This window comes from Mustelus asterias, unplaced genomic scaffold, assembly GCF_964213995.1.
Source record: "Mustelus asterias unplaced genomic scaffold, sMusAst1.hap1.1 HAP1_SCAFFOLD_406, whole genome shotgun sequence".
Taxonomy (NCBI): Eukaryota; Metazoa; Chordata; class Chondrichthyes; order Carcharhiniformes; family Triakidae; genus Mustelus; species Mustelus asterias.
The window spans coordinates 142,748-170,651 of NW_027590361.1; the positions used below are offsets into that span (position 1 = coordinate 142,748).

Here is a 27,904-nt window from a genome sequence, read left to right on the forward strand (position 1 = left end):
AGTGTGGAGGCCGGAATTGAACCCGGGTCCTTGGCTCTGTGAAGCAACAATGCTAACCGCTGTGCCATCCCCATCTGTTAATGGGGTAAGATGACAGAACATCTGGACAAATATCGATCTGATCAGGAAGGGCCAGCATGGAACTGCAAATGTTGAACAAACCTCGCAAATTTTTGAGAAGGTAACTGTCATGATAATTGAGTGATTGTTGTCGTGGACTCTAATATTAGGTACAATATGGTACACTCTGCTTCACAGGGTTCCCTGACCTGGGGTTTGAAAGTCAGAAAGTACAGGTAAGAAAAGTTGTAACAAGGCTTCAGATGCTTTGCAGTTGTGTGTTCATGTCTTGAAAATTAGTTAGTTTACAGCAATGATGTCGGTCATCCTGCATCATAAAAACAAGACGGGGGGTGTAATTTACCCGGCCCGCTATGCTGCTCGAGTAGCGCAGTGTGATGGGAAAAACCGGCGAGAAGATGCCGGTCACGACTTTCCAAGACTGTTTTGTATGGCACAATCAGTCTCGCGCCAGGATACGATGCGAAGCTGATTACCCGATTGAAATTGACATTTGAATCGCATTAGTGAGCCCGTGACGGCATTGTCTGGGCTTGCTCATGTTTCTGACTCTGCCGGGGGATGTTCCCATCAGTGGGGATTAAAGCTCGGGGCGGGGGCAGTGGCGGGGGAGGTGGGGAGAACCGCTGCTCTGCGATCAGTGGGGTGAGAGGGGGATGATCAGGGCTGGCCATGGTGGGCGGAGCGGGGGGGGGTTGCGATCAGGGCTGGTCATTGGGGAGGAGGTGTCGGGGCCGGCTATTGGGGGTGTTCTGGAAGCTAATGGGAGGCTGGCAGTTTGGGGGGCAGTGCGCATGTGCCAATCTCCCTACCGGGCCGCAATCCCCCGCCCCAGGCAGACTCTGTGAAGCATGGAGTGCTGGAAATTCAAACAACTAACTTTGCCCAAAAAACAGATGGGAAAATCTCCCGTTTTTACGCCCGTCGGGCATGTAGTTTTCTTTTGGGAAAATCGCCCCATGGTGTTGGAAGTGAACTAAAGACAAAATGGACGCTCTGAAAAGACAGACAGAGCTCAGTTTGGAGGGTAATCTTGCCGACAACTGGAGGAGATTCGAGCAGTGCTTCGACCTGTACCTCACAGCGACAGGCAGTAATATGAAACACTCGCAGGTACAGTTTTTTTCCTTTCTTCATGTAGTAGGGAAGAAGCCCTAGAAGTTTATAACACATTCACATTTGAAAGTAATAGAAAATGAAATTACTTGAAAGAAGGAATGGAAAAATTTAAAGCTTACTGCAGTCCTAAGAAAAACATCAGATGTGAAAGATACAATTTTTTTGTGTGCATGCACGGCAGTACGTAACGGAGTTGAGAAGACTAGCTAAATCCTGTGAATTTGGAGAGCTTGAACAATCACTCGTCTGAGATTAAAACATTTAAATGGAGTTGATGTGGAACAGACCATTATGTACATAGTTGTCCAGCCTACGGAAAGCAGTACAAGAACTGTGATAAACGAAATCACTCTGCGAAGATGTGTAACTCAAAGAAAGTGCACTCGAGTGCAACTGATGTCACAGACACTGAAACTGAACCTTTGGTTCAGTAACAGCAAATTCTATAGACAAATGGAAGGTTGGTTTAAAAATTGTCAAAAATTTAACATAGAAGCAGCTGCTCCTCATAGTTGAAGGGTCAATAACAAAGGGGCATAATTTTAATATGTGGGCAGGAGATTTAGAGGAAATTTGCGAAAAGCTTTTTCACTCAGAGGGTGGTGGGAGTTTGGAATGCACAGCCTCGGAGGGTAGGAGAGGTGGGAAACTTCATAACCTTTAAAAAGTATGTGGATGAGCACTTGAAATGTCATAACATTCAAGGCTATGGGCCAAGCCCTGGAAAGTGGGATTAGTGTAGATTTAGTGTAGTTTCGTTGGTGCAAAGTTGATGGGCTGAAGGGCCCCTTCTATACTGCATGACTCCCAACAGGATGGTGAATTTCAAGCTTGACACAGGTGCACAAGCAAATACCATTACCATAAGCTTTCATTGTAAGATAAGTAAAAAAAACAGCTAACTAAAACAAAAGTGAAGTTGTCTACCTACACAGGTGCAAAAGTTGCTGCAGAAGCCGAATGCACACTTCAAGTGAACTACACAAAATGGTCACAAGCACTTCCATTTATCGTAGTAAAAAATTATTCTTCGAATCAAAGCTGGTGAAAATCTGAAGCCAATCAAGAGAATAATGACTGCCACGTCTGCTGACACCCTGAGTAAGTTCAAAGTGTGTTCAAGGCGATTGGTTGCCTAAAGGGAGAACACACCATCACGGTTGATTAAACCGTGATACCCAAAATACATCCCCTCAGGAAAGTACCAGTAATGCTGAGAGTTGGACAGAATGGAGAAGCTTCCCATCGTAAAGAAAATTGAAGAACCAACGAAGTGGGTAACCCACTTGTTGGGATTCAGCAGGTCTGTCTGGATCCCAGAGACCTAAATTGGGCAGTAGAAAGAGAGCATTATCAGTTGCCCACAGTAGAAGAGATCATGTTTAAGCTTGCTGATGCTAAATACTGTTCAGTCTTGGATGCAAGTTCAGGGTTCTGGCTGGATGAACGCAGTTCCTTTCTCTGTATGTTCAATACACCCATACAGGCTACAGATTTTTATGTTTACCTTTTGGTGTTAATTCAGCTCCTGAGGTGTTCCATGGGACAGTGAAGCAGCTGTTTGAAGGGTTAGAGTGTGTAGAAACCTACACTGACAAATGTGCTGGTCTGGGGAGCTATACAAGAAGAACATAACCACAGAATGAGGTGGAGCTGAGAAGAGCAAGAGAAAGGAACTTCAAGTGGAAGAAGCAAAAGTGTGAAATAGCTCCCTTGGGACATGTGCTAACAAGTTAGGAACTGAAACCAGAGCAAAATTGAAGCAGTCGTGAAGTTCCCACCCACAACATGTAAGAAAGACTTGGAGAGGTTTTTAGACATGTTGATCTGTCTTGGGAAATACATTCCATAAATGTCAGACCTGACAGCACCTCACAGAGTTTCCACAAAATTATGTGGAGTGGCATGGGGAACAATGTCACCAAGAAGCTTTGATCAGTCTAAAGAAAACACTGACCCAGATACCAGTGTTAAAATATTACAATGTCAATCAACCAGTCAAGATATCAGAGGATATCTTGACAGGCTGATTGAAAATGTTCTGGGAGCTGCCCTCTTGCAAAATAAGACAGAAGTGGTGGTATGCTTCAAAGGCAATGACTGAAACAACAACATTATGCCCAAATAGAGAAATAAATACGAGCAATTGTGTTTGGCTCGGAACGTTTCCTCCAGTTTATCCATGACAAAGACCTGGAGGTAGAGTCTGATCATAGGCCTTTGAAAACTATACTTAAAAGCTCCTGAACTGAAGCAAGAATCCAAAGGTTAATGCTGCATCTGCAGAAGCACCAGGTCTGATTTAAATACAAACCAGGCAAAGAAATGTACATCGCAGACAACCTGTCACATGTATATCTATCCATCACGGAAGAAAAGGACAAAGAAACGGAAGCGCATGTTCACAAGCTGACAAAACACTGACCTGCGACTATAACCAAACTGGATGAGATCAGGGAAGCGACCAAGAATTACGTCACCCTTTGAAGATGGCAGTGACTTGTACAAATTGGCTGACTCACAAGCCAGAGAAGAACCTCTTCTTCTGTACAAGAACTTTTGCGAGGAACTTCATGTAGCAGAAAAGATAGTAATTCCTGTCACACTGAGGAAAGAAATGGTGCAACACATACATGAAAGTTACCTCAGCATAGAAACATGCAAGAAAAGAACTCAACATGTAATGTATTGGCCTGGAATGGGAACACAAATTGGGGAAATGGTGAACCCTTGTGCCGTGTGCCAAAAGTACGCTAAATGACAACAAAAAGAACCACTTCAACCAAACACTGTTCGAGAAAGACCATGGCTGAAAATTGGAATGGACCTGTTCACATTAGACAACAGTTGAGTCCCTACTAGCTGTTGAGTATTACTGAGTTTTTAATTTATGTTGTTAAGAGGATAGTAAGAGCATCACTTTTTTTTTGCTCACCATGGCATACCTGAGGTGCTCATCTCATGTAACAGTGCACAATTCTCAGGCACTGAATTTTGCAAATTTGCACAGGATTCAGAGTTTTGGCACAATACATCAAGTCCCAAATATCTACAATCCAATGAAATGGTGGAACATATCATGCAGACCTTAAAACATCTGTTGAAGAAGGCAAAGGTAGACAAAAGAGACCTCTACCTATTGAATTGAACATGGGAGAGACACTGAGGATTCTGCAGGAAGGGATCTGGAATCCTGCCGTTGTCACAGGAATCACAGACCAAGGTCTTGCATAGCGGAGACTCCAAATGGACAGCAGTATAGGAGAAACTGGAAATTCCTATGGACAACAAAAGAAATGTGACCCTGCTCTGAACCAGTACATGTAGCGAAAGATCAAGAAGCAGAATCCACCGGTGAAGCAATAGATAACCAGACAAAGCCTGAGACTCCTGAATAATACCTCAGAACATCCAGTGAAAGAATTGTGTAAAAACCACAGAGATATTGAGATGAATAAAAGATCAAACAGACTGATCAAAACAGTGTGAAAGAGTAAATAAGAGATTCTGTGTACACGAGTCGGCAGTATTCACAATTTATTTTGTTTTAACAGAGACTCGCCAGAAGTGCTTCTGGTTTATAAAAAGGAAATATTATGATAATATGTGGATTATGGTTGTGGACTCAAGTATTAGGTACAATATGGTACACTCTACAGATCAGGTAACATATGTGAGGGAAGGTTGCAACAAGGCTGTAAATGCCTTGTCATTGTGTGTTCATGTTCTGAAAATGTTATTAATAAAATTGGTATCAGTCATCCTGCGTCATAAAAACATGATGTGGAGATGCCGGCGTTGGACTGGGATAAACACAGTAAGAAGTTTAACAACACCAGGTTAAAGTCCAACAGGTTTATTTGGTAGCAAAAGCCACACAAGCTTTCGAGGCTCTAAGCCCCTTCTTCAGGTGAGTGGGAATTCTGTTCACAAACAGAACTTATAAAGACACAGACTCAATTTACATGAATAATGGTTGGAATGCGAATACTTACAACTAATCCAGTCTTTAAGAAACAAAACAATGGGAGTGGAGAGAGCATCAAGACAGGCTAAAAAGATGTGTATTGTCTCCAGACAAGACAGCCAGTGAAACTCTGCAGGTCCACGCAACTGTGGGAGTTACAAATAGTGTGACATAAACCCAATATCCCGGTTGAGGCCGTCCTTGTGTGTGCGGAACTTGGCTATCAGTTTCTGCTCAGCGACTCTGCGCTGTTGTGTGTCGCGAAGGCCGCCTTGGAGAACGCTTACCCGAATATCAGAGGCCGAATGCCCGTGACCGCTGAAGTGCTCCCCAACAGGAAGAGAACAGTCTTGCCTGGTGATTGTCGAGCGGTGTTCATTCATCCGTTGTCGCAGCGTCTGCATAGTTTCCCCAATGTACCATGCCTCGGGACATCCTTTCTTGCAGCATATCAGGTAGACAACGTTGGCCGAGTTGCAAGAGTATGTACCGTGTACCTGGTGGATGGTGTTCTCACGTGAGATGATGGCATCTGTGTCGATGATCCGGCACGTCTTGCAGAGGTTGCTGTGGCAGGGTTGTGTGGTGTCTTGGTCACTGTTCTCCTGAAGGCTGGGTAGTTTGCTGCGGACAATGGTCTGTTTGAGGTTGTGCGGTTGTTTGAAGGCAAGAAGTGGGGGTGTGGGGATGGCCTTGGCGAGATGTTCATCTTCATCAATGACATGTTGAAGGCTCCGGAGGAGATGCCGTAGCTTCTCCGCTCCGGGGAAGTACTGGACAACGAAGGGTACTCTGTCCACTGTGTCCCGTGTTTGTCTTCTGAGGAGGTCGGTGCGGTTTTTCGCTGTGGCACGTTGGAACTGTTGATCAATGAGTCTAGCGCCATATCCTGTTCTTATGAGGGCATCTTTCAGCGTCTGTAGGTGTCTGTTGCGATCCTCCTCATCCGAGCAGATCCTGTGTATACGGAGGGCTTGTCCGTAGGGGATGGCTTCTTTAACGTGTTTAGGGTGGAAGCTGGAGAAGTGGAGCATCGTGAGGTTATCCGTGGGCTTGCGGTACAGTGAGGTGCTGAGGTGACCGTCCTTAATGGAGATGCGCGTGTCCAAGAATGCAACCGATTCCGGAGAGTAGTCTATGGTGAGCCTGATGGTGGGATGGAACTTGTTGATGTCATCATAGTTTCAGTGATTGTTCACCATGAGTCCAAAGGAAGAAAATGTCATCGATGTATCTAGTGTATAGCATCGGTTGACCGCTGTTGGGGAGCACTTCAGCGGTCACGGGCATTCGGCCTCTGATATTCGGGTAAGCGTTCTCCAAGGCGGCCTTCGCGACACACAACAGCGCAGAGTCGCTGAGCAGAAACTGATAGCCAAGTTCCGCACACACAAGGACGGCCTCAACCGGGATATTGGGTTTATGTCACACTATTTGTAACTCCCACAGTTGCGTGGACCTGCAGAGTTTCACTGGCTGTCTTGTCTGGAGACAATACACATCTTTTTAGCCTGTCTTGATGCTCTCTCCACTCCCATTGTTTTGTTTCTTAAAGACTGGATTAGTTGTAAGTATTCGCATTCCAACCATTATTCATGTAAATTGAGTCTGTGTCTTTATAAGTTCTGTTTGTGAACAGAATTCCCACTCACCTGAAGAAGGGGCTTAGAGCCTCGAAAGCTTGTGTGGCTTTTGCTACCAAATAAACCTGTTGGACTTTAACCTGGTGTTGTTAAACTTCTTACTGCATAAAAACAAGACAGTAACAAATGTAATAATGGAATACCAGTGGATTTTATTTATTTCAAAAAGTTTGCAACAAGATCCTCATAAAAAGATCATTAACAAAACTGAGAAAGCATGGATTGGCAACAATTTATTGGCTTGAATAGGGAGTTTGTTGGGAGTAGGAGACAGGGATAGGGATAACGGCTATGTATTCTGATTGGGAGGATGTGATCAGAGGGGCTGGATTTTACGACCCCGCCAATAATATGCTCATCCATCACACACTCTGAATAAAGAGTTACACACATCACCCTATTTTGCAGTCCCAGCAGCACTCACTACTGAGCACTCAGCACTAGAGCTGTCGTCCAAGATTGGACTGCAGCGGAAGCTCTCATGGAGGCAACTTATTTCTACTGAGGAGCGGAAGTCCCACTCTCATCTTGTTGAGGATGCTCAGAGTGAGTTGTGGCTGTGGAACAAGCCTGGTTTAAAGTTGGTAGATTTGCAGGGAACAACTTCCAGAGTGATGAACTAAACACCCTCCCCCCACTGTAAAATCCAGTCCATGGTGGGGGATTTGTGCTGGGGCCTCAGATTTTCAATGGGAACTGAAAATGTAGATTTTCTGACAGTACTGAATTAGATGAAACATTAGATTATGTAAATAGGAGCAGAAAATTGCAAGAATACATTGATACATTTAGTGAAAAAAATTGTGGTTGGTGGCACTTCTACTCTCGACCTAAGAAATATTGTTGTACTTGCTAAGAGGCAAAAAACTAGAAACTGTAGATGAGCAGAAATGTTTACATGTCCAATTTAAGAAACAATGAAAACCTGGAGCACGGGTACAAAAGAATTCAAAGGCCTGATAAAATGTCGGCCCTTACTTTTAAGAGGGTTGCAATACAAATGGATGGCAGAGCTCTGGTCAGACACAATTTGTCACAATCAGGCACTGTTTTAAGACCTGGGCTGAAAGGCCCTCAAGAAGGAAATATTGGCCTTGGATGGAATGCAATGCAGATTCACCAAAATTATTTAGGATCTAAAAGGATAAAAATATGAACATAGATTGCAAAAATTAAGATTGTATGTCCTTGACTATAGAAGATTAAGGGCTGATCCAATTTGGGTGTTTAAGAGGACCAAGTATATTTAAATAATCAAATAAATCGGTAGGATTCCCTGTTCTGGATTCCCCCATCAACTCCTCTGATGGGAGAATCCAGAACAATGCTGCATAATCTTAAAATCAGAGCGAGATCATTCAAACATGGTATCAGAAAGCTTTAATTTTTTCCACAAAAAGCTGTTGAGACTAGGTCAATTAAAATTCTGAAACTGTGATTTGTAGATCTCTGTTAGGCAAAATTATAAAAGTTACAGAACCAAGGTGAGAAGATGGAATGAAGAAATGGAAGAACCAAGACCTACTGGAATGACAGAGCAGGCTCAAGAAACTGAATGGGCTACTGTTCTTATGTTTAAAATTATTCACAAAACATTTTTCCTCTTCTGAGTGGCCCAACAATTTCCAATTATTACATGCTTTTTCTTTGTCACTATGTTTGCAGCACATTTTGTTTTAAGTAACATAAGTAAGCCGACCATTGCTGTTTGTTTCTTCTTTAGTCATTGATTGCAGCCTAAGTATTGGGATAAAAGTCTTCTGTCAGTTGTGAAGTTGCTCCCTGATGTGGGATAATAATAGTAGTGAGGTTTTTTAAAATCAGTACACATTAAGGCACTGACAGAATCAGCAACATTCAGTTAAATGACTTGAAAATAAGCTGGCAAGAAACAATTTCCACTTATGGGATGCAGTGATTGATTCAAATAAGTGATTATGATTGTAAAATATTTAATGCTGATAATTTAAATATTATTGATTTTAAGGAATATTGTTCACTTTGGTCAAAAAGCATTTTACACCAGGGAGCAATGTGGAAGGAGGATTATGCAAGGGGTGGGGGAAGGGCAAACACTGAGGGACTATGTGGAAAGAGGGTTGAGCAAGGAGTGGGGTGGGTTCAGGGTAAGGGAACCTGAACCAAAATGGGACCAGCGTCCTCGCAGGGAGATTTGCTAATACCATTGGGGAGGGTTTAAACTAATTTGGCAAGGGGGTACGATCGAGAGAGAAGGTTCAGCCTTTTGGAGGTGTACCTCCAAAATTAGAAGAGACAGCAAGTGAATCAGGAAGGCATAGAAGTTATGGACCACTTAAGGAACAAGGGAGTTTGGCAAGATTTGATGGTATCTTAATGCAAGAAGTCTGACAACAAGGCAGATGAGTTAAGGGCATATAAATTAAACATGGGGGTATGATGTCACTAAAACAGAGGTAGGATTGACAACTCAATATTCTATATCGGATCTTCAGGCGAGCAGTGAAGGAGGTGAAAAAGGAGGGGGTGTCACAATTTTGATAAGGAAATCAGTTACAGCAGTAAAGAGTTAGTGTCTTCAAATGAAGCCATATGGGTAGAACTTAAAAATCAATAAGAAGCAATCAGATTGCTGGGAATGTTCCATAGGCCCCCTAATAATCTGAGAGAAATAGAAAGCAGATATGTCGGCAAATTTCAGAGAAGTGTAAAAATAATAGGGAGTGATAGTGACGGATTTCAACTTCACCAACGTTAACTGGGGTAGTCATAGTGTGAAAGATTTAGAGGGAGCGGAATTTTTAAAGTGCACCCAGGAAAACCTTTTAAGCCAGTATGTAGAAGATCCTACAAGAGAGGGGACGATGCTGGACTTCAATTTATGTAAGTGGTTGAAGTATCAGTAGGAGGATATTTTGCAGACATCGATAATAATTCTGTTAGATTCAAGATTGTTATGGAAAAGGACAAAGATGGGCCTGAAATCTAAGTTCTAAACTGGAGAAAGGCCAATTTTAATAAGATCAGATATGATTTGAGCATAGTGGAGTAGTAGCAGACACTTTTAAGTAAATCTGTGACAGAAAGGTGGGACGCATTCAAGAAGGAAACAGGGAGCATATAGGGCCAATATGTTCTAAGAAAGAAAAACAGTGGGACCAATAAATCCAGTGAGTCCTGGATATCGAGGGACATAATACAGCATTGGATAATGAGAAAAAGAGAGGCTTTTGGTAGATATCAAGGTCTCAAAACAGCAGAAGCCCTCGGGTATAGAAAGTGGAAGAGGGAACTTAAAAAGGAAGTTGGGAGAACAAAAAGGGGACATGAAAGGATACTGGCAGATAAAATAAAGGAAAATCATAAGTTGTTTTACAAGTACATTCATAGTAAAAGGATAACTATGGAAAGAACAGGGCCCATTAAAGACCACAGTGGTAATTTGTGTGTGGAGCCGGAGGATGTAGGTAAGGTTCGAAATAAATACTTTGTGTCAGTATTCATGAGTGAAAGGGACATTGCGGGTATAGAAATCATGGAAAAGGACTGTGATACAATTAAAGTAGCCCCATCCCCAAGCACAGCACCCACCATTTTCGCAAGGTGGAAGGCGGGGGGGCGGCAGGCGGGGGGGCAGTTTTGGGGGTGGATTCCAAGTTGCACATCTGTGGCTCACGGAGGCTGCTGCCCATATTAAACAACAGCTGTCTCCAGTCATGTCTGATTTTTGTTAGCCAAGAGAGAAAAATAGCAGGCAGATCTGATAGGAGCCGGTCTAAGCTTTGTCGAGTTGCTTGAATAGGTAGGACATTCTTTTGGTTATGGTCACAGGACACCTTGGTGGTCAGGTATCCTTTTGTGTTGTTAAAAGTAGGTATGAATATATGCAAAAAACAAACTCATTGGAACTATCAAGCAGATTTGAACTGTCAAAACCAACTGTGTAAAGGAGCTGTTGAGGTATTTAAAACTCCCATCCTTTATTTGTGAATAAAACTGGAGTGTTAAAAAAAATCAATGCTTGCTATATCACTATCTTGACTTAAGCCTGAGGATTATCATTACTGGATTAGTGCTGCATGAATGATTTAATAAACTTCCATTATCACAGTGGAGTGTCTGCCATTTCAGTCATTTGACAGTCCTGAGTAGTTATCACCTCTTTGAAGTGGGACCAGGAATACTTGATTTTATAAGTAATTAAAGGAAATTAAATGTTTTTTAAAATCAGCATTTTCTTTTCAAATAGTGAATTCTTCAGTAGACCCATAAGAACTTTATTTGATCTCATCTTAACACAAATCCTGAGGTCTTTCTATGACAGATACTGGATGGATTGGCATAGTGTAAAGAAAAAGGATGGTGGGTGGGGAATGGAATGCTATGAGTTGGCATAAAGGGGCTATAAAGGGCCATGTAGAGTGGATGGAGGAAATAGCTTTCCATAGATGCTCTAAGGAGCCATGGGAGGTGGGTAAATGACATGGGGAGTGTGAAGGTTGGAGGGATGTTATTGTTTTCATTTAAAATGTCAATGCAGTGCTGGAACACTGAGGCAAGCCATCCACCCAGCCCACATCCACACCCAGCAGCCTCTGCATAGTTTCCAAAAATTATGGCCTGAATGTTTGCTCTCAGGTCAGGTTGAAAATGCACTGAATTCCCATCCCCCTTCTATTAAATCCTGAGTCAGAATGCTTGTAGGCTACCTTCCCACCTAAAAGCTCCAAATCTTGTTGGGTTTGCCTGCGGTTCTCTGAAGTAGAGAGGTGGTCCCTCGTTCAAAGGCACTATGTGCCCTACTGAGGTACCTGGAATCAGGAAGGTGGGGCCTCAGAGTGAGCCATCCTTGCTGGTGATCCCACACCTCCCTCCCCCCATCTCCAATGACCAGCATTCCCCTTCCAGGGAACCCCACTTACCTGATTCCAGAGGATTAATTGTTGATTCCCAGTGCATTACTGGGAGTGGGCAGCTCTCCTCGTGGTGCTGCCCAACTACAAAGCTGCCAGCCTCAAGAATGGGATTTCTGCCCGACGTGGGCCTTACTTCAGTGGGAGCCCTGATGGTTTCGGAATAGTATCAAGCCTCCTGTGTAGAGGTAATGTGGAGCTCCCATTGGTTCTCCATTGGGTGGTTTCCATGTCCCTGCTATTAAATTTCACCCATAGCTTTGTAAAAGGTACTGATCTATTGGAGATTAAATAATCACTCATCAGGTTTATAAATCAACCGTCCATCCATATTAGTTCAGGTTTTAAGAATAGCAACACATGATTTTTATAACAAATTGCTTGGATTAAAGGGTTTATCTCGATTTGAAATTAATGTTCTGCCTTGTGGTGCCCAGAAGTCCGAAATGACCATGCTATTTTAGACAAATGCAGTAGCTTTCATCCAATGTGTTGCAAATCAATGTTATTGTTGCCATGGTGCAGATTGTAGTGCAGAGTGAGTGATGTGGTATTTGACAATATAGTTCCTAAATCATTTTAGAGTAATATAACAATATAACAGTACAGTTGGCATGAGTGTGAATTGATCCCTGGAACTCTTTGTATTAAAATTCTCATCGGGAACTACATTGATTTGAGGAATTTACAAATACAGAATGACCAATTTTCTATGCAACCATTCCCAGACAATACAAGCCAAATATTATCTCGCTCCTGTTAGTGTATTTGTTTCAGAAATTGTGAAGCAAATAGGTTAAAAGTACACTTCCATTGATGTTTGACTCTGTATTTCTTAAATCAGTTTGTCGCATAACATGTTTTCAGGTTCCTATTTTATTGAAATAATTTCCTCTTGAAAGAAATTTGAACCTTAAACGTGTCTCTCAGGATATGGTGCAAGTCCTGTAGGTGTCCTGTTCCTCTGACCCTGACATACTGTTTACCCCTGACCTTGCCAGCGCACAGTGCTGTGCCTCACTCACTCCCTCTTGGTGTGTGTGATCCCTGGCGATTGCTGCTCGCTGGAAGGATCAGCGCGGGAAGGCGAGCAGCTGAGATCAAGCTGCACATTGGGCTCCAGCGGGCGGGGGTAATGGCGCTTCATGTGGACGACTCCTTCCCTTACCAGGGTCTGCTGCCGAAGAAGGCGACGGGCGCCGCGTCTTTCCTCGCCCGGTACCCGGAGTACGACGGCAGGGGGGTTCTGATCGCTGTCTTGGACACGGGAGTGGATCCGGGAGCACAAGGACTGCAGGTAAAGGCAGGCGACCGCAAGCTAGGCCTCGTGAAGCCTCGGCCTCTCGTACACAACACAGCCACGTAGACTTTTAGAAGCAGCATTAAATCGACCACCATTCACCTTGGAAACAAGATATTATTATCTTACACCACATTTAATACATGTAAAATAGCATTTGATTACAACCCGGATGTGTTAATAAATTATTGGATGGTGGTGATGAAGACTTAACTGGCCTCTTTCAAATGATGTGGAGATGCTGGCGTTGGACTGGGGTAAACACAGTAAGAAGTTTAACAACACCAGGTTAAAGTCCAACAGGTTTATTTGGTAGCAAAAGCCACACAAGCTTTCGAGGCTCTGAGCCCCTTCTTCAGGTGGAAGCAATTGTTCCTAAATCATTTTAGAGTAATATAACAATACAAGCCAAATATTATCTCGCTCCTGTTAGTGTATTTGTTTCAGAAATTGTGAAGCAAATAGGTTAAAAGTACACTTCCATTTATGTTTGACTCTGTATTTCTTAAATCAGTTTGTCGCATAACATGTTTTCAGGTTCCTATTTTATTGAAATAATTTCCTCTTGAAAGAAATTTGAACCCTAAACGTGTCTCTCAGGATATGGTGCAAGTCCTGTAGGTGTCCTGTTCCTCTGACCCTGACATACCACTGTTTGTGTTGGCCCGTGGAGGCAATTGATCTATTATATCATTTTGGAATAAACAGACAATGCAGTTTCCAATATGACCTCAAGAAAAATAAAGTTTTTTTTCAGGTTCCAAAGAATATTATGTCACCCTCTCCCCTCCACCCCTCTCCAAAAAAAACCAAACTTCCCTGCCTGCTGATAAGTCAGAAAATGAAGGGAGAGTGACAGCTTCCAAAAATTAGGATACCTGAAGAAGGGGCTCAGAGCCTCGAAAGCTTGTGTGGCTTTTGCTACCAAATAAACCTGTTGGACTTTAACCTGGTGTTGTTAAACTTCTTACTCTTTCAAATGTGCAGTTTTAACACTTTGCTCCTCTCATCACTGTGAGGTTATTAATTCGTGCATATTTATTCACTCATTTTGATATTCCCACTTAATTAGTATAGTATATTAGATAACTGGCTGGACCAAGTATACTGGATATTGAGTTCACTCTTTGAGACCAATTTCCTCTGTGCCATGAATAGTATAAGTTTATTATGACTGTTAGAAGATTGTGGAGAGATGTGTGTATGCATATATATATACATACACACACACACCCTTGGTCAGCTGGCATTTGGGGAAGGGATGTGTATTATAACAGTACTTGTGCTCAATTTCCAGTGACCGGAAACTACAGGCTTTCCTCTTGACAGTGCTATGACAATGCACAAGCCGAATTTCATGTTTGATCTGGAGTGGAATTTTGCGATATAAATAATTTTTCCAGTCACCCTTTTATTTCTTAGCAAGGTACCAAGGTTACACTTTAATGTACGGTTAAAAAGTTGTATGAATTATTTCATCCTTCATTGCGAATTGTTTATAATTGCCCGTGGAAGCAATTGATCTATTATATCATTTTGGAATAAACAGACAATGCAGTTTCCAATATGACCTCAAGAAAAATAAAGTTTTTTTTCAGGTTCCAAAGAATATTATGTCACCCTCTCCCCTCCACCCCTCTCCAAAAAAAACCAAACTTCCCTGCCTGCTGATAAGTCAGAAAATGAAGGGAGAGTGACAGCTTCCAAAAATTAGGATACCTTTTAAATGTGTTAATTAGGAACCCAGTGGTGTACTACATACAGAAAAATGAAGAACTGGATGTAGTTTGATCCTAAATTTCTAAAATTAGATTGGTAAGTTATTAAAGTGAAGTTGAGGTCATCATAGACTTTTGACCTTTTCATTTCACTCATTTAAGCACATTTTAAAGTGTAATTAAATTAGAAGGCCAAAATCTTGTTTTTAAATATTTTTACATGTATTGAACTGGAAATAATGCCTCATACACAATTATGGTTGATCATTCCAGTTACTTTCATGTAACTGTCACAGGACACAATGGATGTGAAAACTTAGAAACATTTTTGCTGCGGAAAGAGCTCATTTGGTCATCTTGGCCATGCCAATTGGGAAAATTGTCACCCAGTCCAATCTCTCCTTCCAGCTCTTGGTCTCGAGCCCTGTAAGTTAAGACGTTTAAAGTGCATATCCAGATTTTTCTTAAATGTGATGTTGCCTCTACTATGCTTCCAGGTGGTTAGTTCCAGAATCCCATCACACTCTGGTTGGCAAAATTGTATTGCCACTTTCTCTAATCTATAGAATGTATAGAACGTTGGTTCGGCCGCATTTGGAATACTGCGTCCAGTTCTGGTCGCCACACTACCAGAAGGACGTGGAGGCTTTGGAGAGAGTACAGAGGAGGTTTACCAGGATGTTGCCTGGTATGGAGGGGCTTGGTTATGAGGAGAGATTGGGGAAACTGGGGTTGTTCTCCTTGGAAAGACGGAGGATGAGGGGAGACTTAATAGAGGTGTATAAAATTATGAAAGGCATAGATAGGGTGAACGGTGGGAAGCTTTTCCCCGGGTGGGTGGTGACGTTCACGAGGGGTCATAGGTTCAAGGTGAAGGGGGGGAGGTTTAACACAGATATCAGAAGGACATATTTTACACAGAGGGTCGTGGGGGCCTGGAATGTGTTGCCGGGCAAGGTGGTGGAGGCGGACACACTGGGAACGTTTAAGACTTATCTAGATAGCTATATGAACGGAGTGGGAATGGAGGGATACAAAAGAATGGTCTAGTTTGGACCAGGGAGCGGCGTGGGCTAATTGTTCTTTGTTTCTCGTTTCAAGGCTTCATTCTATGATCATCTTGCTGGTGCCAGTACAGAGCGAGACTGCGGATAGTTGGGAACCTGTCTCGGGGGCAGGGAATTCATATGGTGTTCGTGGAAGTGGAAATGAATAGGGTTGGGAAGCATTTTCCGATCAGGGCCAGTGTGATCTCCTGGACTCGTTTCGATCGCCTCAGGGGGTCGGAGAGGAATTTCCCAGATTTCTTTTCCCCATATTGGCCCTGGGGTTTTCACCTCTCCCTGGAGATCACATGGTCTGGAATCGGGGGCTGGGGGTGAGTTAATAGGTTGTGATGAACAAAGCATCGTAGCTGTGAGGGACAGCTCGGTGGATAGGATATTAGTATGTAGATAGGCTGGAAAATTGGTCGGGGATCCTGGATTCAGGATTCAATCCTGGACCGGGGAGCGGCGCGGGCTTGGAGGGCCGAAGGGCCTGTTCCTGTGCTGTATTGTTCTTTGTTCTTTGTTCTAATCCTTCTGCCAATTTATGCCCCCTGGTTATTTCTGCAAACAGAAATTGGTCATTCCTATTGTTGGAGTAAAATTGAGACTGTTCAAGCCATTATTGTGACTTATAAAACTTTTTAAGCCATCATTGTGAATGTAAAACTTTTTAAGACAAGAAAAGTTGTGTATGTAACTTTTGCACTCTGTGGTTAAGCACAAACACTCGAGCCTTGACTAGTGACAAGCTGGGGTGAGCCATGTCTCATTTTTAGTGTAAAAGTGCAAAGCAAGCAGGAATAGTCAGACAGCAAAGGACAAGAATAGTTAGGTCGCTCAGGGGCAGATGGCCTGAAATTGGCCTAGAACAGTGAGGTATTTTCAACGAAATGTTATTGATAACTAACTATTGTCAAGGGGCACACTTGGCCAAAGTATGTAACCGCCTACGGCTGGATGCAAAACTGCTGATGTTTGCGATGTTTTAACGGATATAAATGCACTTGCTGCCAAGCCAGATTGAGGAACTCTGCCCAGAGATCCTCCCAAAGCTTCGATTCAATAAACTGCATGTTGAATCTCAAGTCTGATCTCCGAGTGGTGACTTTTCCCACAACACCTATCGACGCCATCTAGGCTCTTCATACTTTTATACAATTGAGTTAAATCTGCCCTTAGGTCCTATTTTCCAAAGAAAACAACTCTAGCTTATCTAAAGGAGCTAATTACATTAGCTGATGTAAGCCTGCTATTCAAAAAGGGAGTTAGAGAGAAAACAGGGAACTATAGACCGGTGAGTCGAACTCTAGTTGCTAGAGTCTATTATCAAGGATTTCATAACTCGGCATTTAGAAGGCAGTGGTATAATCAGACAAAGTCAGCATGGATTTACAAAAGGGAAATCCTGCTTGACGAATCTATTGAAATTCTTTGAGGATATAACTAGTAGAGTTGACCAAGGAGAAGCAGTGGATGTGGTTTATTTGGACTTTCAGAAGGCTTTTGACAAGGCCTCACATAACAGACTACCATGTAAAGTTAAAGCACATGAGATTGTAGGTAATGTCTTGAGATGGATAGAAAACTGGTTAGCCGCAAGGAAGCAAAGAGTAATAAATGGGTCTTTTTCCGATTGGCAGTCAGTGACTCGTGGGGTTCTGCAGGGATCTGTGCTAGGACCCCAACTGTTCACATATATTAATGATTTGGAAGAGGGAACTGAGTGTATTATCCCCAAATTTGCAGATGATACAAAGTTGGGTGGGAGAGTGAGCTGTGAAGAGGATCCAGAAGTGGGGATCAGGATATTGAATTTGATGACCAGCCATGATCAAAGTGAATGGTGGAGCAGGCTCGAAGGTTTCTATGTTAATCTTCACTTGTAGCTAAAATTTCCTGTTCTTGGACTACATCAAATACTCTACCCTATTTGACACTCCTTGTTATTACCTGAACAAGTTGAATCATATTAGTCTGAAATGAGACCTATCTTTAACAAATCCACGCTGACTGCCCCTGGCTGATGAGTACCTCGAAATGACAATTTATTCGGTTTCTCAGAATTCTTTCACTTGCCCACCATTGAGGTTTGGCTGACTGGTCTGTAATTACTTGTACTATCCTGTGTCCCTTTTAATACAGCAGTATAACATTAGCAGTCCTCCAGTAATACCCCTGCAGCAAGAGAGGATTGGAATAAGATGGTCAGAACCACTGCTATTTCTTCCCTTGCTTTAGCAGTCAAAGCAAAAATTGAAAATTTTGACTGGTCCATTGGTGATGGTATTATTTGATGTCAAACAATTTTATATGTCTCTATGTGTATCGTATCAGTTGTCAGGTACCTTTATATTTTTTAATTGTTATATGATGCAAAAAGGTTAAGTTAATTTTAGGTGAACTGAGCTGGATGGAATCTAAGCTTTATAACAACCGACAAAACTTAATACTTTTAAAGTAATTTTGATAGATGAAAATACGTGTCGGGGGATATGTAAATAAAAAGTCTTGTGTATGGTACACATTTCCTGTGCACAAATCTTTTAGGATTTTACCTCAACATTTATAATAACAGTTGGTTAAAAAAACACTGTAATTGGTTTCCTGTCAGGGTGTAGATGCAAGTTCCTGCCTTTTGTGGTGCAAATTGATGAGCAGAGGCATTCTACCAATTTTCACTCAATGTGAAGGTAACTTTGATTTTTAATCAATCTTATCTCATTTAAATTTTTTAAAAATTATTTTCTTTTATTATTCTCTCCCTTGCCACCGTCTGAAATTCTTCACAATTCCTATCCATGATGCAGCCTCAAGTCATGGGCCAATTTTTTTCTGCCTTATTCAGCTTTGCATTGCAACTCTCGTGTCAGACGTAGACCAGGTTCAAGTTCCGTTCCTGTCCTCTTCCTCATAGACACTGTACTGTTCCCTTCTAACACTTGCCTCAGCTTTCTGCACATAATCAGCTGGGCAGCAATATGCACATTTTAAAAACATAATATTTCATAAACTTAGATCAACTTTTTTGATGAAATAACTTTTGTATGTATATAGACAGAGACAATCATTTACAGAGCATTTTTTAACCAGTTGCCCATTATAAATGTTGATGTAAAATCCTGGAAGTGTGTACCATACCCAAACTTTTGAATTATATGTCTCCCCAACATGTTTTTCATGCATCAGAATTACATCCAAAGCATTTAGTTTTATTGCTTATTATAAATAATTTAGATTCCATCCAGTGCCATTGTTTTTCATGTTTATTACTGACCATAGAACCATTGAAAATTACAGCTCAGAAACAGGCCTTTTGGCCCTTCTTGTCTGTGCCGAACCATTTTTTGCCTAGTCCCACTGACCTGCACTTGGACCATATCCCTCCACACCCCTCTCATCCATGAAACCGTCCAAGTTTTTCTTAAATGTTAAAAGCATTTACCACTTTATCCGGCAGCTTATTCCACACTCCCACCACTCTCTGCGTGAAGAAGCCCCCCTAATATTCCCTTTAAACTTTTCTCCTTTCACCCTTAACCCATGCCCTCTGGCTTTTTTCTCCCCTCGCCTCAGTGGAAAAAGCCTGCTTGCATTCACTCTATCTATACCCATCAAAATCTTATACACCTCTATCAAATTTCCCCTCATTCTTCTGCGCTCCAGGGAATAAAGTCCCAACCTATTCAATCTCTCTCTGTAACTCAGCTTCTCAAGTCCCGGCAACATCCTTGTGAACCTTCTCTGCACTCTTTCAACCTTATTTACATCCTTCCTGTAACTAGGTGACCAAAACTGTACACAATATTCTAAATTCGGCCTCACCAATGCCTTAGATAACCTGACCATAACACTCCAACCTTTATACTCGATACTCCGATTTATAAAGGCCAATGTACCAAAGGCACTCTTTACGACCCTATCCACCTGTGACGTCACTTTTAGGGAATTCTGTACCTGTATTCCCAGATCCCTCTGTTCAACTGCACTCTTCAGAGTCCTACCATTTACCCTGTACGTTCTACTTTGGTTTGTCCTTCCAAAGTGCAATATCTCACACTTGTCTGCGTTAAATTGCATTTGCCATTTTTCAGCTCATTTTTCGAGATGGTCCAAATCCCTCTACAAGCTTTGAAAACCTTCCTCACTGTCCACTACACGTCCAATCTTTGTATCATCAGCAAATTTGCTGATCCAATTTACCACATTATCATCCAGATCATTGATATAGATGACAAACAACAATGGACCCAACACTGATCCCTGCGGCACACCACTAGTCACAGGCCTCCACTCAGAGAAGCAATCCTCCACAACCACTCTCTGGCTTCTTCCATTGAGCCAGTGTCTAATCCAATTTACTACCTCCCCATGTATACCCAGCGACTGAACCTTCCTAACTAACCTCCCATGAGGGACCTTGTCAAAGGCCTTGCTGAAATCTAGGTAGACAACATCCACTGCCTTCCCTTCATCCACTTTCCTGGTAACCTCCTCGAAAAACTCTTAATAGATTGGTCAAACATGACCTACCACACACAAAGCCATGTTTACTCTCCCTAATAAGTCCCTGTCTATCCAAATATTTGTAGATCCTATCCCTTATCACACCTTCCAATAACTTGCCCACCACCGACGTCAAACTTACTGTTCTATAATTTCCCGGATTTCTTTTGGAACTTTTTTGGAACAACGGAACAACATGAGCCACCCTCCAATCATCCGGCACCTCCCCCGTGAATACTGACATTTTAAATATGTCTGCCACGGCCCCTGCAAGTTAAACACTACCTTCCCTCAAGGTCCGTGGGAATATCCTATCCGGTCCTGGGGATTTATCCACTCTGATTTGCCTCAAGACAGCAAGCACCTCCTCCCCTTTAATCTGTAAAGGTTCCGTGACCTCCCTACCTGTTTGCCCTATTTCTGTAGACTCCATGCCCGTTTCCTCAGTCACTACGGATGCAAAAAACCATTTAGTATCTCCCCCATCTCTTTTGGTTCCATACACAGTCTACCATTCTGGTCTTCAAGAGGACCAATTAAAATTCTCCTGAACACATTTTACAAACTCTATCCCGTCTAACCCTTTAACAGTATGCAAGTCCCAATCTATATGTGGAAAATTAAAATCCCCTACTATCACAACTTTGTGTTTCTTGCAGTTGTCAGCTATCTCTCTGCTGATTTGCTCCTCCAATTCTCGCTGACTATTGGGTGGTCTATAATACAACCCCATTAATGTGGTCATACCATTCCTGTTTCTCAGCTCCACCCATAGGGCCTCTGTAGACAAGTTCCCTAATCTATCCTGCCTGAGTACCGCTGTAACATTTTCCCAGACCGACAATGCCCCCCCCCACCTTTTATCCCTCTGCCTCTATCCCGCCTGAAACATTGGAACCCTGGAACATTGAGCTGCCAGTTCTGCCCCTTCTGTAGCCAAGTTTTACTAATGGCTGTAATGTCATATTCCATGTGTCTATCCACGCCTTTAGCTCATCTGCCTTCCCCACAATACTCCTGGCATTGAAATAGACACACCTCAAAAGGTTATTTCCACCACACTCAACCCTTCCATTTGTGATTTTGCTTGAACTAACCTGTCTTTTTACCCCTGCTCCACTATCTGCTCTGGCGCTCTGGTTCTCATCCCCCTGCAAATCTAGTTTAAACACTCCCCAATAACACTAGCAAACCTCCCTGCAAGTATATTGTGCATAATTTCAAAGTTTGTGCATGATAGAAAATTTGGAACTGTAGAAAACAGGAGGGCAGTACCAGACTTAAAGAGGGACATGCAAAACCAAAGAACAGTGCATGCTGGAAACCTGAAATACAAATACACGATGCTAGCCAAGTCAGGCAGCGTCTGTAGAGGAAGAAGCAGAGTTGGCATTTCAGAACTGTTCTGTTTCATCAAGTCACTGACCTAAACTGTTAACTTCACAGATGCCTGACCGGCTGAGTCTAGCATTTTTGTTTTTATATTTCAGAGGAACACAGTCATTCTGATAAAATAGGCAGGAACATAGCAGATGAAAATTAGCAGAGGTATGAGACGATGCATTTTTGAATGAAGAATGAGAGGGCAGTATAAAAATAAATGGTATCAATTTAAATGGAATGCAGGAATATACAGACCTGGGCATTCACATACAAATTTCTGGGCAGGTGGCAGGACAGGTTGAGAAGGCTATTTTTTATTAACGATGTGGAGTCCTTATGGTATTTTGAACTCTCAAGGAATGACCAGGAGTTACTTGTAATGATGAATTTCTCCCCCAAGTGCTGCCTCTAGCAACCCGGGAGATCGGTGATTTAAATGTTCCACTGGAGCGGAAACTTTGCCATTGCTCTCAAAGAAGCCTGCAGCTTGATGTGGGACTCTGGAATAGTGGGGAACCTTAGAAATCAGGTGGAGTCTTGAGTGCGGGTAGTGACTAGGGAATGGGAGGAGAGGAAGACTGGGGAATTGGGGTGACAATGAAATCGGAGTATGGGGTGAGAGGGAGACTGCTATGGCAGATTCTGGCAGGGCTGAGAGAGGGGAGCGGAGCATCGACATGAGTGAGCAAGCGGGGGAGCAAGTGGGGGAGGGGCTGAGACATGAGCGGGCTGGGCAAATGGAGCGAGTGAGCAGGTGGGCTGGGGGGACTTCGGCTTTGAAGCGAGAAAGTACCATGGATTTGACAGACTGTGGAGAGCAAGTAGGCCTGGGGAGGGCGAGGGCCCGGGGAGGGTGAAATCCTGGTGGGCCCGGGGGGTGGGGAGGGTGAGGTCCTGGAAGGCCCACGGAAGGTGAGGTCGTGGTGGGCTGGGAGGAGACAATGTCGTGGTGAGGATGTGGGAGAGAGAAACGAACAAAGTGTGTTTGTGTGTGGGAGCGAGAGTGAGATACTGACTGAGTGGCAGCACGGTGGCACAGTGGTTCACACTGCTGCCTCACAGCGCCAGGGACCGGGGTTCAATTCCAGTCTCAGGTCACTGTCTGTGCGGAGTTTGAACATTCTCCCCTTGTCTGCATGGCTTTCCTTCGGTTGCTCTGGTTTCCTCCCACAGTCTGAAAGACATGCTGGTTTGGTGCATTGACCATGCTAAATTCTCTCTGTGTACCCAAACAGGCGCCTGTGTGTGACAACCAGGGGATTTTGACAGTAACTTCATTGCAGTGTTAATGTAAGCCTACTTGTGACGAATAAACTTAAACTTGATATGAAGGGTGAAGGCGAGAGACTGAGTGAGTGAGTGCGAGTGTGTGCAAGAGACTGAGTGATTGTGAGGCTGAGTGTGAGAGAGAGGGAGTATGAGTGTGAGTGATCGCGAGATACTAAGTGTGAGTGAGTGTGAAATACTGAGTGGGGCGAAGTTTCCTGTTCCGCCCACCATGAGAACCGGAGCGGACGAGAGGCTGACCATGGAAAAGTCCGTTGACCTCGGGCGGGATTTTCCAGTTTCGGGGCGAGCGCAGCCAGAAAATCCCCCCCAGTGAGTGAGCTAGTGAGTGCGTGTGGATGAGTGCGGGAGAGTGAGTGAGTGAGTGCGGGAGAGTGAGTGAGTGAGTGAGTGCGGGAGAGTGAGTGAGTGAGTGCGGGAGAGTGAGTGAGTGAGTGCGGGAGAGTGAGTGAGTGAGTGCGGGAGAGTGAGTGAGTGAGTGCGGGAGAGTGAGTGAGTGAGTGCGGGAGAGTGAGTGAGTGAGTGCGGGAGAGTGAGTGAGTGAGTGCGGGAGAGTGAGTGAGTGAGTGCGGGAGAGTGAGTGAGTGAGTGCGGGAGAGTGAGTGAGTGAGTGCGGGAGAGTGAGTGAGTGAGTGCGGGAGAGTGAGTGAGTGAGTGCGGGAGAGTGAGTGAGTGAGTGCGGGAGAGTGAGTGAGTGAGTGCGGGAGAAAGTGAGTGAACGAGTGAGTGAACGAGTGAGTGAGTGTGGGAGAGAGTGAGTGAGCGGGTGAGTGAGTGCAGGAGAGAGTGAGCGAGCGAGTGAGTGAGTGCGGGAGAGAGTGAGCGAGTGCGGGAGAGAGGGAGGGAGAGAGATATGACTTACTCTTTTTTAATTTAATTTATTGTTAGGACATTGCTGTACTTTTCCTCACCAATTCTTTTCCCTTAAAACCTCGACATGTTTTTGAAATTGAGTTTATTGCTGTGCCAGAGCTTTTCTGTGTGAAATTTGTTCCTGAACCCCCTGAGTGAGAAAAATATGCAAATCTCCCATCCCAGCCACACACCGCCCCCCCCCCCCCCCCCCCCCGCGACCCACCCCGGCCACCCCACACCCCCCCCCCCCCCCCCCGACCCACCCGGCCACCCCACCCCACCCCACCCCCAACCACCCGAGCTACACCCCCCCCATCCCAGCCACCCCCGCACCCTCCCCCCTTCCAACCCCAGCCACTCCCACCCCGGCCAGCCCCCCCTCCACCCTGGCCACCCCCACCCATCACCATCACCACCCCAGCCACACCCCCCACACTGGCCAATGCACCCCCCCCTGCCTGGCCACCCTGTCCCCACCTCCACGCCGACCACTCCCCCCCCCCCCCCCCCCGCCCCACCCCCGGTCACCACCACCCCCGCCCCCACTCCCCCAGCCACCACCACCTCCCCACCCCTGACAAGAGAAAAGATTGGACAAGTCAGGTCTAACACGTTGCTAACGTTCATTATTAGATGGTATCATTGTCCTTGTTATAGCCATCTTTTTTCTGATTTTTGAGATGTGTCACAGACAAGGCTGGGATTTATTGCCATCCGTACCTACCCTGTGAAGGTGACAGTGGGCTTGCTTCTTTAATCATTCGTAGCAGTCAGATAAAACTAAATGACTTGCTCAGCCACTTCAGCAGCAGTTAAGCATGAACCACAGTGGCGGGGAACTGGTGTCACGGACTGAGCTGAATGGGTGAGAATAGGAAGTATGCTTTCCTCAAGAGCATAACTGAACCAGTTAGGTGTTTAAGACAATCTGCCCGTTTCATGGTCACTTCCACTTGTATCATTTTTTTTAATTTCTAGATTTTCTTAAAAATGGCCATTAAATTCTCAAAATGCCACAGTGAGATTTGAGCTCACATTTGCCAGATTATTAATCTTCAGATGAAATCAAACAAGCTCGCCAGCTGTATCAAATTGCTACAGAGGTTCAAGGGAAAGGCCTAGCATCACTCTCAGGGCAATAAAGGCTGATCTTGTCAGAGATACTTATGTTCCAAAATGGTTAAAGACAAAACAAAGCAGATTAGATTTTTTCAACGCCTCAGTTATCTCCATGATTAATTTCTTTCAGTGCAGCCAACAGCCTTTTCAAAGCATATTTAATATTGTGAGCATATGGAACATAAAATGGCCACATTTTTGCTTAATGGATGTAATTCCAATAGCCAGATTAATCCTTCTGTTTGAAAGGTTGTAAGTCAGCCATTACACATTTTTAAAGAACGTAAATCCATTACCTCACTAGTTGTGCAATTTCTTACTTTTATTTCATTAACACAGGAGTACTTTCAAGTTCCAGTGTGCCTCAGATGGATTTTCCAATCTTGTGAATTTTACTTTGAAATTATACCTCTCTTGAGGCATCTAAAAGCAAATTAATAACTGTGTCATTCCTTAAACTTCATGTACCTGGACCCTGGTACTAAACAGGAAATCAATCATTCGGGAATAAGATAAAGAATTTATTTGCGTGGGCACAGTAGTTTCCAGAGGTCGCTTTGACAGTGCAATTTGCCCAGAATCGGCAAAAGCAGTATAAAATGGAATTTCAAATCAAGTTTCAATGATTTTTTTGTACTAGTTTATAAACATAGTGCTGGAATCCAACCTGGCCAACAAAACTGACCTACATAGAGAGCAAATTAACACCATGGTATGTTTCCACTAATTCTTTTTTAGCTTACTTGGTGGATATGGGCATTACTCACAAGACTAGAATTTGTTATCCATCCCTAATTGCCCTTAAATTGAGTGGCTTACTATGTCATTTCAGAAGGTAGTTAACCATATTGCTGTGGATGGAAGTTATGTAGGCCACATTAGGGAAGGATAGTAGATTTCCTTTCCTAAAGGACATTCGTGAACTAGATTTTTTTTCTTATTCATTCATGGGACATGCACATTGCTGGCTGGCAAGCATTTGTTGCCCAAATGCTAGGCAAATCGTAATTACCCTTGGGAAGGTAGTGGTGAGCTGCCTTCTTGAAACGCTGCAGTCCACTGGCTGTGAGGTGACCCACAACGCCATTAGGGAGGGAATTCCAGGATTTTGACCCAGCGACTGCGAAGGAACGGTGATATATTTCCAAGTCAAGATGGTGAGTGGCTTGGAGGGGAACTTGCAGGTGGTGATGTTCCCATGTATCTGCTGCCCTTGTCCTTCTAGGTGGAAGTGGTCGTGGGTTTGGAAGCTGCTGATCTTTGGTGAATTTCTGTAGTGCATCTTGTAGTTAGTACACTACGGTCAAATGTGGCCTTGATGTCAAGGGCTGTCACTCTCACCTCTGGAAATCAGCTCTTTTGTCTGTGTTTGAACCAAGGCTGTAATGAGGTCAGGAGCTGAGTGACCCTGGTGAAATTTAAACTGGGTACTGAGCAGGTTATTACTGAGCGAGGACTGCTTGATAGCACCGTTGATGACTCTTCCATCGCTTCACTGATGATTGAGAGCAGACTGATGGGGCGGTAATTGGCCAGGTTGGATTTGTCCTGCTTTTTGTGAAGTGGACAATATGGCACTTGGTGTGAGTTAGAGTAAGAGCAGAAGAGATTTGGATGATCATGTATCAGGGTTTCAAGAGTAGGCAGGCGTGTGGATGGGTGATTGTTATGCAGGTTGAAGTAAGCAGCCTTTATGCTTAAAAGGATGTGGCGTCAGAAGCTCAGCCCAGAGTCAAGTAAGATAGAAAGAATTGTATTAGCTTTATTGATTGCTGCTCTGTTTCATGTTGGACATGTTTAGCATCAAGTCTATTAAGACTCCTGGTTTTGTTGCAGTTTTAGCTTTGCTATTTAAACACTTTTCACTGAGTATGTGTAGCATCTATTTTTCCTTCCTCAGCTTTGGTCAGAGTCCATCTAAAGAAAGGATATACTGGCCTTGGAGAGGATGCAGTGCAGTTTCACCCAATTCATATCAGGTTCAAAGGTTTACATTATGAAGACAGGGTTCATAAAATTGGGTTTTACTCCATTGAGTTTAAAATATTGAAGAGCGATGTGATTGAAGTGTTTAAAATGATAAAACAATTTGATAAAATAGATTTGCTCTTTCCTTTGGCAGGTGTATCCAGAATGTGAGGACAACTCTAAAATTAAAACTAAGCCATTCAGTCATGAGCTCAGGAGACAATTTTTAATACAAAGGGTATTGAATATCTGGAACTCCCGGCCCCATGAGGCTGTAGTTGCTGGCACAGTTGAAACTTCCAAGACCAAGATCCATAGATTTTTATTCAGCAAGGAAATTGGTGAATGGAGTTCAGGTACAAATCAGCCATGATCTAACTCCCGTCAACAATCCTTTGAGAAATTTCCCACTCCTCCAATGACTCCCCTTGTCAGACCCAATATAGACTGAGACCTAACTTAAATAATTCGACCATCCCTGGAACTTCCCTTCGAATCAACGTTAAACCAATTTCACGAGTACCATGCACACTTCTGCTGATTCTGTGCATTGACATGAGATTCAGGGTCACTAAATGATCTGAATTAAAATACCTATGAAGTATAAAAGCTCTTCATCAAGGCCTCATTTTTCTTACTTTTTGCTAATGCTCTTTTTTCTGTTTTTGGAGGAATCAGAACCTTCATATCAGCGCTAAAAATGGAGAAGCAGCAGATTCATCTGATATTTCTACATTGCCCTGCCATTCATGAGGTATTCTTCCTCGCTAAAATTAGGAGAATCCCAGAACTGGTTAAGGGATCACTTTTTACTCTAACTAGTTTCACCTTTTTTGATAAACTCTCAAGGGGACACGAGATTGTTGTGGCAGATGACTATGAGATCCTAAAGGAACATTTCTCATCAGTATTTACTGTTGAGAAAAGCATAGATGATAGGGAACTTGGGGAAATAAATAGTGATGTCTTGAGGAGTGTACATATTACAGAGAAGGAGGTACTGGAAGTCTTAAAGTACAA

At 43.4% G+C, this 27,904-nt stretch overlaps 1 protein-coding gene across 1 annotated transcript in view; it reads left to right on the plus strand.

Moving 5' to 3' along the window:
• Window positions 1–12,767: 12,767 nt before the first annotated feature.
• Window positions 12,768–27,904, plus strand: part of LOC144486592 (uncharacterized) — a 41,423-nt gene continuing 26,286 nt past the window's right edge. The window contains exon 1 of the mRNA XM_078204640.1: window positions 12,768–12,999. Coding sequence (XP_078060766.1) covers window positions 12,838–12,999 — 162 coding nt within the window. The 5' untranslated portion in view covers window positions 12,768–12,837. The remainder of the gene's footprint in view (window positions 13,000–27,904) is intronic.